An 18,799-nucleotide genomic window follows, 5' to 3' on the forward strand; every position below is an offset into this window, starting at 1 on the left:
GTGCTTAAATAAAAAGAGTTTCCTTTCCAAGTTGGAAGTCAAAGTCCTAGGTAAAACTCTCAACAGACTAAGAAATGGAAATCACCTACTTTTATTATACACACACATAATACACATACTCTCATACACACACATACACATAGACCATACACACATGTATGCATATATTAATCTATAGCTTTTACTCTGAGTTTCGAGTATACCCAAGATATATTGGCAGATCAAAGAAAACAGCAAATTTGATCAACTGCATGAGTAAAGTTTAATGAAACCGATTATATGATATCACATGGATGTAAAAGCCTCAGATGTAAGATCTAACTTTTCTTTCGATTGTGTGGGAGTTATAGACACTTGTTATGGACTGAATGTTTGTGTCCTCTCAAAATTCAGCTGCTGAAATCCTAACCCCCCTAATCCTAATACCCCAGATCCTAATGCTGTGACAGTATTAAAAGATGAGGGCCTTTGGGAGGTGATTAGGTCATGAGGGTGGAGCCCCCATGAAAGGGATTAGTGCCCTTATAAAAGGGACCCCACGGAGCTCTCCTGCATTCTTTCTGCCAGATGAGGACACAGTGACCAGATGGTGTCTGTGAACCAGGAAGCAATCCCTCACCAGACACTGAATCTGCCAGAGCCTTGATCTTGGACTCCCAGTCTCCAGAACTATGAGGAATAAACGTTTGTTGTTTAGCCCCCCCCCCCGTTTGTGCTGTTATTGTAGCTTGAAAGGACTAAGACAGTATTTAATACATTTTTAGCAAGAATGAATGAGACCTCCATCTACTGTCCTATAATGAAATATGGCCATCTCCTGACAACAGGTTTAAATAGAATCTAAGTCAGAATCCTGGTCATCCTACAGGTGTGTGCTGGCAGCCAGAACTTTATTTGGACTAAAGATAAAACCATGCAGTTGGTCTTACTCATAACACAGCAGCTTTCTCTACTGGTGCCTAAGGGGACACCTAGTCACCACATCCCTGCAAATTTTGATCCCGAATAGTCACATCCCACTAGACTAGGCTGCGGATGTGAAGATGATCCATGGGTGGCAGGGTACCAAGCCTTGGTTTCCAGTTCCACTCGTTGGTACGGAGCTGATAACCACTTCAGAACGTTGGAAAGTTTAACAGAGATGATGCCTACACAACACTGTCTACTGAGCTTTTTTGAATATTCTTCCTGTCATTATTGATATAATAATTCTCACCAAATGGTGGCAAAACAAATTCAGTAGTAATAAATTCCCATCTCACTGTGTACATTCAGACCTGGATGTTGACAAATTCCAGTTTAAAATTCCCATTTCCAGTTCTTCTGCTTAACTTCTCTGTGTCTCGCATAACCATGTGCAAAAGGAGGGAGAGGGTATCTCTGGGTCTCAGAAGCTCCATGACCCAGACACGAATGTGTGATTCTGGGACCTAAGTTTAACTCTTGCTGCCCACCTGCTTCTGGGTAATTGAGGGATGGGAATGAACATTTATTCGCCGATTTTACAATTTGAGAAAGAAACACAACGATGTCTTCATCTAAACAAGGCTTTTAAAGTGGGGTTCAGGGACTGTGTTGTACTTTTGAATCCCCTGAACCTGCATGTAAAGTTTTTTTTCTTTATGTGCGTATGTGCATTTTTCTGGAAAGCTAGTCTATTACTTTCATCAGACTTTCTAAGGATCTGAGACATGACACTAACCCTTCTCCCCCCCAAAAAAATTGTCAGCCAAGGATTTCTAAAGAATCATAATTGTTGATTAAAGTAATAATATTATGAATAATAATAGTGCTATTTTGGGCTTTCATAGAATAAATCAATGCCAAAGAGAAAATCGGAATCCAAGCTTTTTAGTTTAGTATCAGTTAAGATGGTTTAGTACTGGCTTCTTAGTTCAGAAGGCAAACCCAGGGTGGAGGTTTATTTGGGAAGCCCTTCTGGTAAGTACAAGAGGTTGTGACCAGTGAGGGATGGAGAAGAGAGACACCCAGACAGGTGTCCTGTCTACAGGTCGCTGCCATAAGGGACAGAAGCCTATGCAATGCCCTTGGGTTGTCCCCAAGACTGAGCAGGGAGGCGGCAGCCCTTGCCCATGACTGCTCACTAACGCTTCTGGGCCTTTCCCCTCAGGCCCCTCCAGCACTGCCTGTGCTGGAGCGAATTTCTAAGGGGCAGGAGGAAGCCGCCGGGTGAGAAGCAGAGAGCTGCAGGCACTAGCTGGGGAGACAGCAGCTGTGGGGTGGGCTCAGCCACCTGGACGAGACCCGTTTCATAATCCATCTTCTCCCACGCACCAAGTCCAAGTATTCACCAAGCTGTGATTTCAGACTGTATTTCCTGAAACACACTTGGTTCACACCCTCTCTCATATTCAATGTCACTGTCTCATTCAGACACTCGTAATCGCCCTCTGAACTCCTGCCATTGCTTTCTACAGGGTCTTCTGGCTCATCCTCTGGTCTGTGTCGCTGCCCACAGGACATTACTAGAAGCACACCCAACATCTTCCCCAGGCGTTACATCCTTCAAAGGCTCCCCAGCACTACCAGGTAAGAGCTACACTTCTGGTCTTGTCCGCAAAGTGCTTCCCGATGCGTTTTCACTGTCCTCAGTTTAATTTCCACGCTCATTTGTGCCTCATGCTCCACCTCTGACAGACGTACTCCAACGAAGCCATCCTCCAAAACCCTGCCTGGCAGCCCCTGAGGTCAAGCTTCCACAAACAGCTCCCCCCTCCCCCAACTAGGTAGCCAGGCTTCATCTCAGTCCTACCCCCCACATACACAATGACCCACCCTTGCTCTCCTCCACTTCTGTGCATCTATCATTATATGGTATCTGGTACATAGTAGGTGCTCAAAAAACACCCTCAAATGATTGCACTAAATGGAAGCATGAACTCACCATATCATCTTTAACGTTTACATGTTGGTATTTTCTATCAGACCAAGACCATGTCTCCCCATTCCCCTGCCCCCAGCCCCCAGCATAGTTATAATAATGCAGGCGCAGCAAACATGTGTGGACCCAAAGCATCATCAGTGCTGGCATGGCGGGTTGTAGATGAATGGGAAGCAGAGTCACATAAACCTAAGTTCTCATCAAGCCTCTGACACTCACTAGCTGTGTGATCTTGAATAAAATACTTAACCACTCTGGCTTTACTTCACTCATTTGTAAAATGGGGATGGTACACACATATATTATATGACTTCTTCCAACTAGACCCTCTCCTTTCCTGTAACAAGACTGTACATCCTGGCCATTCCCGTGTGACTGCAGGGCACCCCTGTAGGAAGAACCTGCTTCTCTGGCCATGACCTTGGAGTTGGCCACGTGACCTTCTCAGGCACTTGAAAGTAGCGGAAGTGGCCTGTGTCCCACCTGGGCACAGGCTCTAAAAGCCATGGTGGCTGTAGCAGTTTCTCCCCGGTCGCAAGCAAGGCATCCACCTAATGAAGGCCCTGGTTCAGCCTGGATCCCAGAAAGAAGAAGGCGCTTGGAGAAGATCCACAGTCGATCCAGCTTTTGCAGCTGATGTTTAATATGAGCAAGAAATAAACCTCTGGTCTCCTAAGTCACTGAGATACAAGGCTGTTAGCCAGAATAAGCCAGCAGAATCCAACTCTCGAAATGCTGTGAGAATTCCATAAACCAGACGAGCACTTAACAGAGAGCGAGGCCAACGTATGAGAGATTTGAACAAATCTAAGGGCCTTCCCATCACGTGTGCATCTAGCCCAGGCGTGGGCACAAGGCAGAGGTTTGCAAATGTTCAAGTAAATGAATAAATAAATAAGTTGGGCTTAATTTTAAACACCAAAGCACAGAAGTATCCTTTACTTCCCGTCATTTTCTGAATATAGATTATTTTGACAAAAATTTTGTAACATAATTTCCAAAGAGCCTGCTAAGGTTTCTAGAAATATTTATATACAGTCTGAAAAAATTAAATAATTTAGAAGTTCATCTTGTGGGAAGCTAGCACAACAACAGGGTAAATCTTTTAATCACAAGACATGCATTGTGTGCAAAAGTACTGCTATTTTAAAAGCTACAAGTATGACAACACACAACTAAAACCCAACCAGGACCTCCCTGGTTTAACTCGGTAGACCACAAGATTATAGTAATGGTATGATTTGAATTTAATGTTTTTTCCTTTCTATGTGCTTCTCAGAGAAGTAATATATAGAAATGCTTGTCTTGCTTTAAATTAATAGGTATTCATATTATCCACTTTATCATACAGACTTAGGAACTTAAAAATTTCAGAAAAATAGGGCTTCCCTGGTGGCTCAGTGGTTGAGAGTCCGCCTGCCGATGCAGGGGACACGGGTTCGTGCCCCGGTCCGGGAAGATCCCACATGCCGCGGAGCGGCTGGGCCCGTGAGCCATGGCCGCTGAGCCAGCGCTCTGCAACGGGAGAGGCCACAACAGTGAGAGGTCCGCATACCGAAAAAAAAAAAAAAATCAGAAAAATATAGCAGAAACTATAGAAATTAATATCTTTGTTTCTATCACAATTGATTTCACTTAACCTCATTTGATTTCACTTAATCTCATTTCATGGATGAGAGTTTTCAAATAGAAAAGCATATCATAAAACCTTCCTTGGAGTCTACCTTTCCATTATTCCTCAATATTTCACATAATATTACCTAAGGAAACAGCATTAATTTCAATTACACAGTGAATGAATTATACATAAAGCTGGAGGATAAAAACGAATTTAAAAATTGGCCTTAAATTTCTCAAGTAATTAATTCATACTCCAAAAGAAAAGGCCAATAGAAATTAAAATGCATCAAGAAGGGCAGAATCCCTGAAAGTAGGGGTGAGGCCAACAGAGAAATGACACACTAATATTTTTTTAAAAGGCCATTTGTTTATCAAACATTTATTAAATGCCTATTATTTGACAATCCCTGGGCTGGCACTAGAGGTTATAAAATAGTAAGACACACATCCTGCCCTCAGAAGCAAGGGTCTAGAATAAGACATATAAGACACACAAGATCATGAATACACCTGGTGGCTTCGTTACAGGAGGTGACAGGAGACAGGGAGGGAGCCTGAGGGCGGTGGCTGAGCCGGTGGGGAAGGTCCGGGAGGAGGTGGAGGTAGAGTACCGGTAGCTGCTGTGTCCTGAAGGGACCACAGACACAAAAGGGGGAAAAACCAACGAAACAGGTGCAGAGACACCTGCTAAGCCTCCCTGCTTCTGCTGCCACAGAATCAGGTCCTCAAGTGTGTCTCCCTTTATCCGACCTTTCACTTTGCTCACCTGGGTGGGTCAGGTGCAAGATGCCTCAGTGAACAAGACGGATACGGCCCTGATTGCATGGAGCCCTTGACCCTAGTACTGGGATCCCATCATCGTGTCCAACTCAGGGCAGGAGACTCAGCAGTCGGAGGATAGAGACTCGGAAGGTCAGGGAATTAAGTAACTGTTCACAGGGACACACACTCAAAGCCCCTCTGCTCTGAGGCCTGAGCCAGCTCGACCTGCAGGCTGCCCCGTCCTCCTACAAGCTGCGATGTACTGATAAGAAGATGCTGGGGCCCTGGTTTCCTGCCTTCTGCCCACGTGCTTCCCCATCAAGGACTCTGTCAACTCTTCACCAAACGTCTGATCAGTCAGTATGTGTCAGGCATATCAAGACAGACCCATCCTTCCTGCCCCAGAGTGGGAGAAACACAGGGGAACAGCTGCAGTCATAATTTACCCAGTACCATCAAGGAGGCACGTGAAAAGTGTTACAAGAAGAGGTGAGAGGAAGCCATCAGGCAAGGTTTCACAAAAGCAATGACGTCTAAAACTTGATGGAGGCGGGGAGCTCCCCATGGAATAGACAGTGGGGCAGGGGAGCCAACAACAGACAGGCAGTGGGAGGCTGCCCTCCTAGCACCACCAAGACACAGCCACGCCTCTTGAACCATCTCTACACCAGGGAAAAAAATCCTAGGGATAATTGTGTTTCATAAGAGCAGGCTGCCTTCAGGGAGATCTATATTTTATTTTATTTTATTTATTTAATTTATTTTTGAGATCTATATTTTAAAATAGTCTTTGAAGGGGCAAGATATTTCATTCCACAATCCAAGCAGAGCATCAAATAAAATCATGTACAATAGGGTGAATACTAATGTAATCTGAGGTGCTGTGCTGATTATAGAGATTTATTAAGAATAACTACCTTGCTTTTTAAGTAAATAGGGGTGAGAAAGCAGTAGAAGATGGTTACTTTGAAAGAGGCATCGATAAGATTTCCCTGAGAGCAGGAACCTTATTTCTGTTGGCGGGTTACTGTGCACAAGCCCACTAACTCGCTGAAATATTTTTTCTCCAGTGAAAAGTGTAGCTTAAGAAAGAGAAGACCCCGTGTAGACCTCGCTCACAGCTTCCTGTGAGGACACTAGCGCTTTCTGGTGGCTCCACTTCCTGTCCCCTCCTGCACACACAGCAGAGGGATATATGCTCCTGGCCCCTAAATCAGCACAGTGACTTGCTTTGGGCCATGAACTGTGACTTGTGGTGACAGATGCAACTTCCAGGCGAAACACTTAAAATCCAGTGCGCAATTCCCCAAATTCTGCTTCCATGCTTAAGCAAACTCAGAAACATCATGTCAAGACAGAGGTGTCACAGACTGAAGCCAAACAGTGACACACCTTGCACAGGCAACCTCCCCACGAAGTTGTCTGCCTCCTCATCAGATTTTGTACAAACGAGAAAGAAGCATTTGTTGTAAGAAGCCACGGGGAACCTGGGACACTCCCTGGCTGATACACTTGCTCAGAACTTGCAGAGTATCAGTGCAGGGACAGGGCCAGGCCTACCTGCATCACCATTACCTCGATGAGTGAGTGACTTATGCTTTGGAAATATTTATAATCAAAAGTTTAGAAAATCTGCAGGGAAAGGTGAGCTTTCTGAGTGAAATAAAAAATGTTAGGCACAGATATTTTTCTCCATAATGAGAACAAAAACAAAACAACTGAGTCTCCTTGTGTTATGCAGATAGCAATATCTAGGGCCAGGAGTGGAAAGGGGTCTTGGGAGTGGCACCAAAGTTGTAGGAACCTATATCTTATACCCTAACCCGAGCCCTAACCCTAACCAAAATTACAGGAGCCTATATCCTTCCTATGTCACGAGCACTCCTCTGATGAAATCGAAAAATAAACTCCTGATATCGCCCACAGAGAGCAACTGTTTGCAAGGTGAACATAACACATGATCATGAATTCAGCCATATAAACTGTGACAATGTGTATTTATTCTGAGACAGTGTATATAATGGCATGGTTTCTGGGGAGGAAAGGGCTGCACACTGTCTCATCGTGTTACAGGCAGGCTCAATCCCTAGATCTTCCCTTGGATTACAAAATGTACAGCAGGGGACACCTTTGCTTTCTTCTTCTTGGAGCAAGCTTTGAGGTTTAGCTGACTCAGTCACTTTGTTTTTACATGTGACCACTTTAAAGTATTCAGCTAGCCAACAGACTGATGGGCAAACTTCAAAGGACATAGTGCTGAAAGGGTCAATATCTCCTACAATGGCTCTAAAGAAGCAGATAGCTTCATTTAGGATATAAGTGGAATTCCCTTTAAGAGAAAGACGAGGATAAACTTGAGAAGAAATCAAGCAAGGCCATATTTAACGGCACGGCTTGACACGGTCTTTGCAACTGTAAATGCACAACAACCCCATAGATCAATATCTGCTCTGTATTTTAAGACACTCGATGCAATGCAGAGACGGTTCCCCTGCCCGTTAATGAGGCAACACTGGACAACATGGGAAAACACAGGATGACATTTTAAGATAACATCTAAAACCAAGGATGATCTCTAAACTAGGACTGCAGTTCAAAACTACAGCATATCCTTAATAATATTTTTATTTGTACATTTATTTGGAAGCATACCCATTTTAGAGAGCCATTATAATATGGAAATTATACTGTCTGGCTTTCTTCAAAATGTTCATTAAGTGAGAACAGCCGATAAGACTTGAGACTAAAGATTACGTCCCCAGAGCTACAGGGATAAGAAAAATAAAACAACACAAAGCCAAAGAAGGCTATAATTCAAGCATTCAGTGTGGTTGGGTGTAGAAAGCCAGGCAGACCTTCGCTTAAATGCAGGTCAATACGCCCACATGGCTATGACTCTCTGGGTAGCTACTTGATCTTCTTCCGGTTTCCTTCCCTGTCAGATGAGGCCCAGAGTCTACAGTGTGGGTCACAAAGGACGGCTAGTAGCCAATCCAGCCAGCTTCCTGTTTTTGTAAATAAAGTTTTATCGGAACACAGCCATGCTCATCGTCTGTGGCTGCCTTCTGCTACAACAGAAGAACCTGAAATGTGGCCTATCCACCCTGCAGAGTAAAAGTTTGCCAATCCCTCGTCTGTGGGATTGTTGTATGGACTGGAAATGATTGGCGCACGGCAGTTGTTTTCATTAAATCGTTATTCAAGTAAGCAAAAGGTTAAGATCATGCAAACTAGGAAGAGTATGTTCCAATTGCCAAATTCTGCAGATCGATGAATCCTTAACCATCTTGGAAGAAGCTCTTGCCCTGAGTGCTTCACTCAGGAGACAGCAAAGAATCTCAGCCTGCACTTTGCTCTACAGAAAAATGACTCAGGATAAATGCAGATTAAAAGGACACTGAGGGCTTCCCTGGTGGCGCAGTGGCTGAGGGTCCACCTGCCGATGCAGGGGACGCAGGTTCGTGCCCCGGTCTGGGAGGATCCCACATGCCGCGGAGCGGCTGGGCCCGTGGGCCATGGCTGCTGGGCCTGTGCGTCCGGAGCCTGTGCTCCGCAACGGGAGAGGCCACAACAGTGAGAGGCCCGCGTACCGCAAAAAAAAAAAGGACACTGAGATACCATTTCTCACCTAACAGATTGGCAAAAAAATCTCAAGTTTGACAGCATGTTCTGTTGGCGAGGCTCTGGGGAAACAACTGCTCTCATCCACTGCTGGCGGGGGGTGCAAACTGCCGAAATTTTAAGGAGAGAAATTTGGCAATGTTTAGCAAAATTCCATAAAAACTTATTCTTTGATTGTACTTGGCAACCTATCCCTCGGATATCTGGCAAAAATACAAGTGTGCACAAGGTTATTCATTTCAAGGTATTCTGGTAAGAGCCAAAGGCTGGGAGCCGCCTCCGTGTCCACCCTTGGGATAAATGGCTGACTCCAGGTCCAGAATACTGGGTGGGCTTGATAACTCCAGCTATGCTAGAAGGATGGAAACGATAAACGACCAGGTGGCCTGCATCAAAGGACAAGAAGTCAACACGAAGTTGCCCCCAATGGCAGAAAGGGAGTGATTTGAGTTTACATGAAACAGAGGGCAGAATGACAAGGTAAACAATGCCACAAACAGACACATCCAGACAAGACAGCGGTTCTACAAGACAGCTGAGCTGGTTTCCTCGGAAGCCAGGAAAGTGAAGAGAAACCCAACGAAGATGGGAGGGAATCAGGGGACATGATCCCAACACAGAGGCTTGAGATGTGACAACAGAACAGAATGTGTGGTGACCACGGTAACTGGCCTTATGGTGGTGACCATTTCGTGATGTATAAAAATATCAAATCATTATGTTGTACACCTGAAACTAATATATTGTATGTTAATTATAACTCAGTCAAAAAATTTTTTTTAACTTTTTAAAACCAAAAAATTAAAATGGAATGTGTGGGCTTTAGAAGCATGCTGATTCAAACCAGTATCTGTAAGATGACATTTTTGAGATGATCAGGAAATGTAAACATTGACTGGGTATTAAATGGTGCTAAGGACTTACTGGTATTTGTATTTGGTACCACTGCGGCATCATGATTCTGAAAGAAAACATCCATTTTTTCAGAGACGTATACTGACTTAAGTAGGGATGAACTGACATGATACCTGAGATTTTCTTTACAATATTTTAGCCCCCTCCCCGCTAAAAATGGACAAAGCAAGTATGGCAAAGTGTCCTTGAAGCTGGGCAACAGATAACTGATGTTCAATTTGCTCTTCTCTCCTCTTTGGTTATCGTTGACATTTTTCGGAACACAAAAGAAGAATCAAGAGAAAGATGCTTTGGGGAAAGGTTTCACACACGGTGAGGCCGCACATGATATTCCAGCTTTTAAGTTGATCCATGCGATCTGCCCATCCCAAGCCAACCTCCTCCGATAACCTCAAGGACTACCTGTGGGAGCTCACTGGGAGATGAACAGTGACAGTGCTGACAGGATGTAAGTGTACGGAGAGAAATAAATAAACCTTTGAGTCAATTAAAAATGGTACCAGAAATGCTATCACAGTCAGCCTGGTGATGAGCTAGCTGTACTCACGCGCTACTGGAGAAATAATGCATTCTAAGGTATTTTATTATCCCTTTTATATGCTCTAAGCACTCTGTCAGCTTGATCAATACACATAAAAACACATTTTCAATACGATGAAAAGAACTAGTCAAAAGCTACCTTTAGAGTAAAAAAAAAAAATCACTTTTCTCTCTTTCAATAGCTGTATCGACATTGCAAACTATGAGATGCTAAATGCCCTTTATGCTGCCATTAGGCCTATATTGACCCTACCTCCACATTTTCTGATGTTATAATGAGTATGCTTTTTCTCTTCTGGTGTAGAAATGCTTTTAGCAAAGAGTGACACGATCTCAGCCTTCCACTTTGAGCTAATAAGATTGGACAATTTTAATTATTGCAAAGATATCAATATAAATATAAATTTCTCTGTACTAAACCTGTAGAACTAAATATAACACATGACATCAGAAAGAGTTTACTCTCTTTTCTGTGATGCTCTAATTCTACAATTTACCTTTCACACTATTTCACAGTTGAAGAAGCATTTTCACATAAATTGCTCCATTCAATCTACATTTTCACTCTGTGTGCAGGCAAAAATGTCATAAAGCAAAGGTCTACTTTACAAGGAAATTGAGGCTCAAAAACGATGACTTACTCAAGGGCACAGTCACTGAAGTAATGGTGGCAAGACCACCAATTTATAGTCAATGAACTGCTTGGAATAAAATAGGCCATGAGTCACCAAGCCCTGCTTACCTTTCAAAGCCGATCTGTCGGAATGTCTTTTCCCAGGTTGAGCCTGTAACAGAAGGAAGAGATGTTATTAAATGCACAACAAGGATTCAGTTTTGCCCTGATTTTGCACAGCCTGGTAGAGATTTGCTTGTACATCTAAGCAGAATGACTGTCTTTCCTCAAAGGCATCCCCCCCTGCCTCCCCAAATGGCCTTTCAGAGACCAGCCCAGGTGAGTGCATACCACCACCACCCCCGCCCCCAGTAACAGAGCAGACCAATAAATCATTCTCTAAAAGTCTACATGTGTCCCAAGCAGAAAAATGTGTAATACTCTCCTGTTAAAAATAATGAAATAGTAGCACATTGTAAGCTGCACTCTCCAAAATTCAACTTTTAACTTCATGTGGCATTTGGAAAGCTAGAGGGCACTTTGACATTCCAGTCCACTAGACACCATGGCTTTACCTCCTCAATGCTGAAGCACAGGATTTACATGTATTTTTTAAGCTGAACATTTTAATTGGAAGTCTCCTGAGTGTGAAAACGCTGTTTCCAGTGACACAATTTGACGAATAGTGTATCCAAGTCCACAGAAGAATAGCTAGGTATAAAAATGATTTTCTACAATTTTTTCATGAAATAATTCTTCCCTCCATTATAAGCATAACTATTTTCTGAGTACTTAATGTAAAGAAAAGTGCTCATTTTTATCAAAGACCATGTCAATAAGAAGCCTGCATTCGTGAGAGGTAAGGGTTCTGCTAACCCACACTTTGACATTTTCCCGATGCTCAGTCAGTGGCAACAATATCTTGATTTCAGTAACTGTTCAAGTAGACACCACTGCCCGCCCACCCCCCCCCCAGCCCTAAATCCATGAGCTGTGTTATGTACCAGTTGCGTTAATAATCACAGCAGATAATCACTACCTTTCTGTACAGTTTAGTCTTGCAAACAGGAAGTGGTGAATTCAGCACTGGGTCTCCAGAGGCAGTTAAAAGCCACCCTGCTTCTGTTCCTCAAGTCACAGTAAGCCAGGACGGCACTTATGTTTCTTTCTTGAGAACTCTGCCTCCAGTGCTTTATTCGCGGGCGGACTATCAGTGCCTCCTAGGCATTAGACAGACTTTCTGGAAAGACAGGAGATTATACAAAGTAGTTTCCTGGGCCCTCTCTGAGGACTAAGCTAGTCCCAAGGGAGCATGAATGTGGTGATTTCACTAAGGGACTTGGGTTCATACTACTCGGTTATGATGGAGCATTTTAAATAATTGCTATAAATAATGCAGGACTAAATTGGGGATCAGAAGTACACACACATGCGTACACACATAAATTTAAAGCAGATCAGGTTTATCTCCTCGGACGAAGTTACTCTTGCCCAGTTGAATTCCAATAGGCTTTGCTAAGTAGGAGGAAAAGAACTGGAATTTTAGTTAAGCAGCCCAGGAATTTCTGATGGCCCCTGAACCAGGGGAGCGGGCCCCATATGAATGTCATCTGTCCTGTGAGTCACATGCAAAACAATGGAGAATCCCCATCTCAGGAATTCTTAAACGACAGTTATCCTGCCCCTGAATACTAGCAATTAAGACACTGCCCAAGAATATATAACCTGAATCAGAAACCACGCTGAACTCTGGGACCGCTGGCAACAGTCTGGCCCAAAGTCAGAGGTGGGAGAGATTAAGAGCCTCACGCCAAGTGAGAAGCAGACAGTCTGTGCTCGGACCCAGTGGGGAGGGTTGGGGTAGGGAGGCATTTAGATGCTACTTCTCTTGACTTCTCTTGCTTTCATTGAGAAACAAAGCACATTTTAACTTTTTCCACATTTCCATTTTTTCCCCAGATCTTCTCAGCGCGTTCTAAAATTGATTTTTAAATAGACTCCATTTATTATCAAGGTAAAATAAAAATAAATGATTTTGCTAGACTGCACATTCAGGCTCTTAAAACACGGAACTTTCATTAAGAAATAGGTTCCATTTTCATATTTCTGAGAAAAATAAACTTATTCCAAAAGGGCAGAACAAGGTAAAAGTTTTGGGGTCAAGACTTCCAGGACTCCTTAAAATAGATATTATTAACCCATTCAACCAAGCACAGTGGAGATGGGGGAACATAACTTCCTTCCTGTCACTAGAAGTCAATTTAATTAGTAATTTGAGCATCTTACGTACCATAGGTGCTCATCATTGTTTGCTGGTGATCCTCTACTAAACATCTTAATACATTAGGTATGAGACTGAATATATTCAAATATGGTTTCTGTCCTCGAATACCACATACTCTAGAGGTTTGGGTTTTTGTGTCTTTTGTGAGCACTTAGTCATGGGGAAAGGAGAAACACAATAAATGGAACAGACATATCCAGATCCTTTGGCACCAAGAATATTTTTGACAGCCCATTATTCAGTTGCTGGGGAATTCTTTTACAGTCATTCACCATGTTTTACATGGTAAAGTAATATGATTCTCCCGTGCCAGAGCAGTCCAACACACAGAGAAAAGCAGAGAAAACAAAGTTGCTGGCAGACTTCCTTGATTCAACACTTTTTAAATGAGATTTATAATATGAAGTCTAGAACATGTTACAGTCTGCAGGTGAAAGCAAAGGACAGCAACAATGAAAAGAAGGGAAATGTATAGCATAGAGAAATGGATATAATTCACTAGAGGGGTTGTTCCTTTCCAATGTTAGATGAAGTAGTTAGAAATAATGCATTGCATTCTTCATGTTTAAAAATTAGTTACCAAAGGGGGAAGGTGAGGGGAGGGATAAATTAGAAGTTTGGGATTAACATATACACACTACTATATATACAATAGATAATCAACAAGGTCCTACTGTATAGCACCAGGAACTCTACTCAGTATTCTGTAATAACCTATATGGGAAAAGAATCTGAAAAAGAATGGATATATGTATATGTATAACTGAATCACTTTGCTGTACACCTGAGACTAACACAACATTGTAAATCAACTATACTCCAATATAAAATAAATTTAAATCTAAAATAATTAAATAAAAGAAGAATTTCCCTTGATAGCATTGGCATCTCAATGACAGAGCTGACATCTGGAGCAGAGGGAGGGTAACCGAGTCCAAAAGCTGGAAACAAAACCTGGGCTAAATATCACTCAGTCTGCAGGGCAAGTTCCAGTGTCTCATCCATGTGTGTCTCAGGTAACAAAATATCCCTTAACATCCTTCAGCACCAACACTCCAAGTGGGAAGTGCCGTGCCCAGAAGTAGGGCATCTACTCCTGGAACGAATCGAATCCATTGACAGCTACTCCTTTACAAGGTGAACCAGGCTCTGTGCGTCCATCCTCCCTCTCCTCCCTCTTCCATCCCATGCTCCTGCTGGCCTCAGCAGCTTCCAAGTTCCTGTCTCTCCGCAACAGAAAGCAGTTTTGGAGACCTCCTTTCTTTGGGAACTACTTTGCCCCGGCCAATAAGCTGCTTCTGCGGGCCCCAAGGCATCCTACCTCCCACCCTGGCCATGGGGGCAGGGGATCTGGACATCCTCGCAGCACCTGTCTCCTGGTCACAGGTGACCATATGTGCATGTGATGGGCTAGGTCAGGCCAAAGTGGAACCTTCTCCAGGCAGGTAAGAAGCTCTTTTCCTCACCTGTCAGAGAATCAAGGTCATGTGAGCCCAGCCCTGACAATGTTCCCAATATGATGGCCACAGGGAGAACGCTGTGTAAGAGGAAAAAAGGGGTCCTGAGCAGAGGGAAGCCAGGAAAGAGGAGAGGGGGCTGCTGATGGCATCCCAGGGTCTGTTCCCAGCAGTTCTTGGTGTCCCCACCTTCCTGCCACTCCTGTTACAAGAGAGGAAAATCTGTGTTGTTTCCTCCAGTGCTAAGTCTAGTTTCAAGTCTGACATTTGTATCTCAAAGAGCACCACATATGAACAAGAAAAATAAGATTTTAACAACACCTTGAGCATCAAAATTTTAGGTGGGAATTAAAATATTTTTAAGAAATTCCAGCTTTTTAAAACCATATTTTAAATTAAGAGAATGGACATTCTCCCCCAAATTAACATAGCAATAGAAACATGTAAGCCAAGACAAGGAAGGAACCTAAGTGTCCATCCACAGGTGAATGGATAAAGAACATGTGAGGTAGATAGACAGACAGGTAGATATAACGTAATATAGATGTAATATATATGTGTATATATATACAATGTAATATTACTCGGCCATAAAAAAAACAAAATAATGCCATTTGCAGCAACATGGATGGACCTAGAGATTATCATACTAAGTGAAGTAAATCAGAAAGAAAAGACAAATACAATGTACCACTTATATGTGGAATTGAAAAAAATGATACAAATGAATTTATTTACACAACAAATAGATCCAAAGACACAGAAAACAAACTTATGGTTACCAGGGGGGAAGAGGGGCAGGCAAGGGATAAATTGGGAGATTGGGATTGACATATACGCACTACTATATATAGAACAGATAATCAGCAATGTTCTGCTGTATAGCACAGGGAACTATATTCAATATCTTGTAATAACCTATAATGGCAAAGAATCTGAAAAAGAATGCATACATATATGTATGTATGTATAACCGAATCACTTTGCTGTGCACCTGAAACTAACACAACATTGTAAATCAACTATAATTCAATTAAACAAACCGGGTTACACTCACCCCCTTACCAGGTGCCCACTTATACATATCAGCTAATTTAATCCATGAGGTCAGTACTATTATTATCCCTCTTTCGGGTGATAAGCTGAGGGGTGGGGGATTCGGGACTGCAGACCCAGCGCTTTAACTCCCTCCCTCACTGCCCTGTCCTGCATGGGGGCCCTGTCCTTGTCTCTCCTTCCTTCTTCCTTTTCCTCCTTCCTATCATTTGTCTCTTGCCCCGATCTGGTTATAATATAGATTCAAAATATTTCATTTTTAGCTCCACAAAGTTTTGTGCGTCTGGTTATTAACTTAAGAAGCACGAAGTGCCTAGAGCAGACGTGCTGTGTCATCAAACCCCTCCTCTGGAACCTGCGAGCTTCTACCGCGGTAATTTTGTGAAACACTCAGTACGCCCAGCAGGAGCTCAGTCTGTACAAATACACGTAGATATGTACCTGGTACATGATGGAGTAGGGCTGATTATTTTTTATTTCATCTAATTTTTCTGTAGTCGCGGTTTAAAACCACAGGGCTTTGACTGTTACTTGAAACCAGCCAACTCTGTTCTCCCAGCCCGGCTCTGGTCGTCTGTATTTTTTTTAGACAAATTACTCTGGGGTCTTTATAACACCAAGGGGTTTTCCACAACTCCCATTCAGTTTGTAATTTCATTTTTTCATAAATGTTAGAGAACATGCAAAAATTTCTATCTTGATGTTGTAAATTGGTTACTCACTTTGTTATGTTTCTTCATTGATTACTTTTATCAATAATTTTAAAATCAACTTATTGCTCAATTTCTAATACAAAAATGCAACTACAAGTTTCATAATGCAGTTGGAAAACTGGTGGTCAAATGAGGCACAGATTTTTCTCCTAATTGAACAGGTTTACACCAAGTGTGTCACAGACATTGACAGTCAGTTGAACTTGGACCTGCACCTCTGCTTTTTCCAAAATAATTAACGGAAAAGGACTAATAATACATGGGAGTGGCAGATTTTTGCCAGCATATTCCTATAAAAGTGGCAGCATTTTCATATATCATAGGGGCTTCCAGGCAGCTGAACATGGGACCTGGCACAGGAATTGGTGATGAAACAGTCAAATACCAGAAAATGTTACCACTTAGGAGCTTTCTGGTAGAAGCTTCATTGACATTATTTTTAACTGTTTAAAGGAAAAGATTTTCCTACCCAATCAAAGAGGCAAGATTTTACCACACATTGAATGTTGGACAGAATGTGAAATTCTAAGAGGAAAAGAGATTCTTCTCAATTGACTAGTAGTGATATTTTACTTTGCAAATGTTAAGATGCTCTTGTGTTGAATTGCACCTGAACTCCATCAAACCCCAGGAATGGCTGCTCTAATGGGTGATGTGTATCCAAGCAATGCAGTTTTCCCAGACAAGGAGCAATTTCAGCATTTTGGGTGAAATGGTGAGATCTGCAAAATTCTCTGAGTCCTAATTCCCAGGTGATATTTATCATTAGTGAGTTAAAAGTAACTGTAAAAGATAAGGATAAGGAAAAAAATCTTTACCATCCCTTAATTAATACTTTTTATATTAAAAGACCTATACAGGTATATTTTTTAAAGCATCATTTTCGCCTCTACCTAATACTCTTGTTTTGTAATGTCCATCATCCCCGGCTCCGATCATCAGTATCCAGATGACATGGCTTTAATCACGTAATAATATATAACGTAACTCTTTCTGTGCCAATAAATATGGACCTCTAATCATTTTAATGCACATAGAGTATTACATAATTTAATAAAATGCAAGTTCCTTACCAATTGCCGGTGCTATACAAATTATATCTACATTTTTGCTATTACATATAGCAATATTTTGAACATCTTTTACATATATCTTTGAACACTTATTTAGTTATTACTTAAAGATAAATTCCTCAAAGTAGAACTATTGTATTGTGATACATCACATGCAAAATTTTGATTAATACTATAAAAATTTTTACCCTCAAATTTTATTCAAATACATATACTTGATTGAATTCAATTTTATGAATCTTTTTATCTTTTATAAGACATTTTATTTGAACTTATATTTTCATAATTAAGAATGAAATTAAACAAATGTTCTTAGGTTTGTATGCAATTTTAGTATTTTCTTTTCTGAATTGTCTGTTCACGTTCATTGCCCATTTGTCTGTTAGATGTTTGTCTTTGTCCTACTGATTTGTTAGAACACTTTATATATTAGGGCTAATAATCTCAAATGTGGCATATCTGCAGCAAATACATTTGCCCTTTTCATTAAAAATTTCATAATTAAATTTCAAAAATTAATCATGTATTTCCCTGAATAGAACTGATGAATGTTTACATTATTAATTGATTTCTATCATTTTAGCTTTTCAGTTTTTTAATTTACATATTTGTCTTCCCAATAGGTGAGAACAAATATTAAATTGTTTCTTTGATCTTCATGAATCCTTTAATATCCATATATCTGAACTCTAGGAGGTCTTAGATGAGCACAGTGCATGTTTTGTGCTACTATCTGAGTTGACTGGTCAGTCTGAAAAATACCCATGACCAGTATTCACTCTTTGTAGAGACTAGGACAAGCCTCTCCACAAATCTTAAGGCCTGTTCACAACTACGCAACACTCTCTTCTATGAGTGGAGGATGCAACAACATCCTAAAAGACTTTGAAAACTTACTTTCAAATTACTCTAAAATGAAATGTAAATCCTAAATAATTAACCCCCTCATCAAATAATGGATTTCTAAACATAATTATTGGCTATAACATCTCTGGTTGAAGATTAGATCTGATTGGCAGTCAGTGATGCTTCTCCCACCAACTTCCCACTATAATAGCTACGGACACACTGGAAGAGAGAAACACACACACACAGAATAAATCTATTTTCCAGAATCTCAGAGAAACTTTCACACGTAGGTTAGTTAACTGAACTGAATAGTGAAACTCAACTTGTAAGATTCTATGCGTATGTCTCCCATGGAAACCAAAGCAACCTTAAAGGAGATAAAAGTATGTTTTGT

At 41.6% G+C, this 18,799-nt stretch overlaps 1 protein-coding gene across 2 annotated transcripts in view; it reads right to left on the reverse strand.

Annotated features, from left to right (window-relative positions):
- The window catches only part of PIEZO2 (piezo type mechanosensitive ion channel component 2), a 272,873-nt gene that overhangs the window by 163,441 nt on the left and 90,633 nt on the right, over positions 1-18,799 (reverse strand). For both annotated transcript variants that reach the window (XM_060310455.1, XM_060310454.1), the window contains exon 3: positions 11,103-11,145. In XM_060310455.1, coding sequence (XP_060166438.1) covers positions 11,103-11,145 — 43 coding nt within the window. The remainder of the gene's footprint in view (positions 1-11,102; positions 11,146-18,799) is intronic.

Source organism: Globicephala melas, chromosome 13 (assembly GCF_963455315.2).
Source record: "Globicephala melas chromosome 13, mGloMel1.2, whole genome shotgun sequence".
Classification (NCBI taxonomy): Eukaryota; Metazoa; Chordata; class Mammalia; order Artiodactyla; family Delphinidae; genus Globicephala; species Globicephala melas.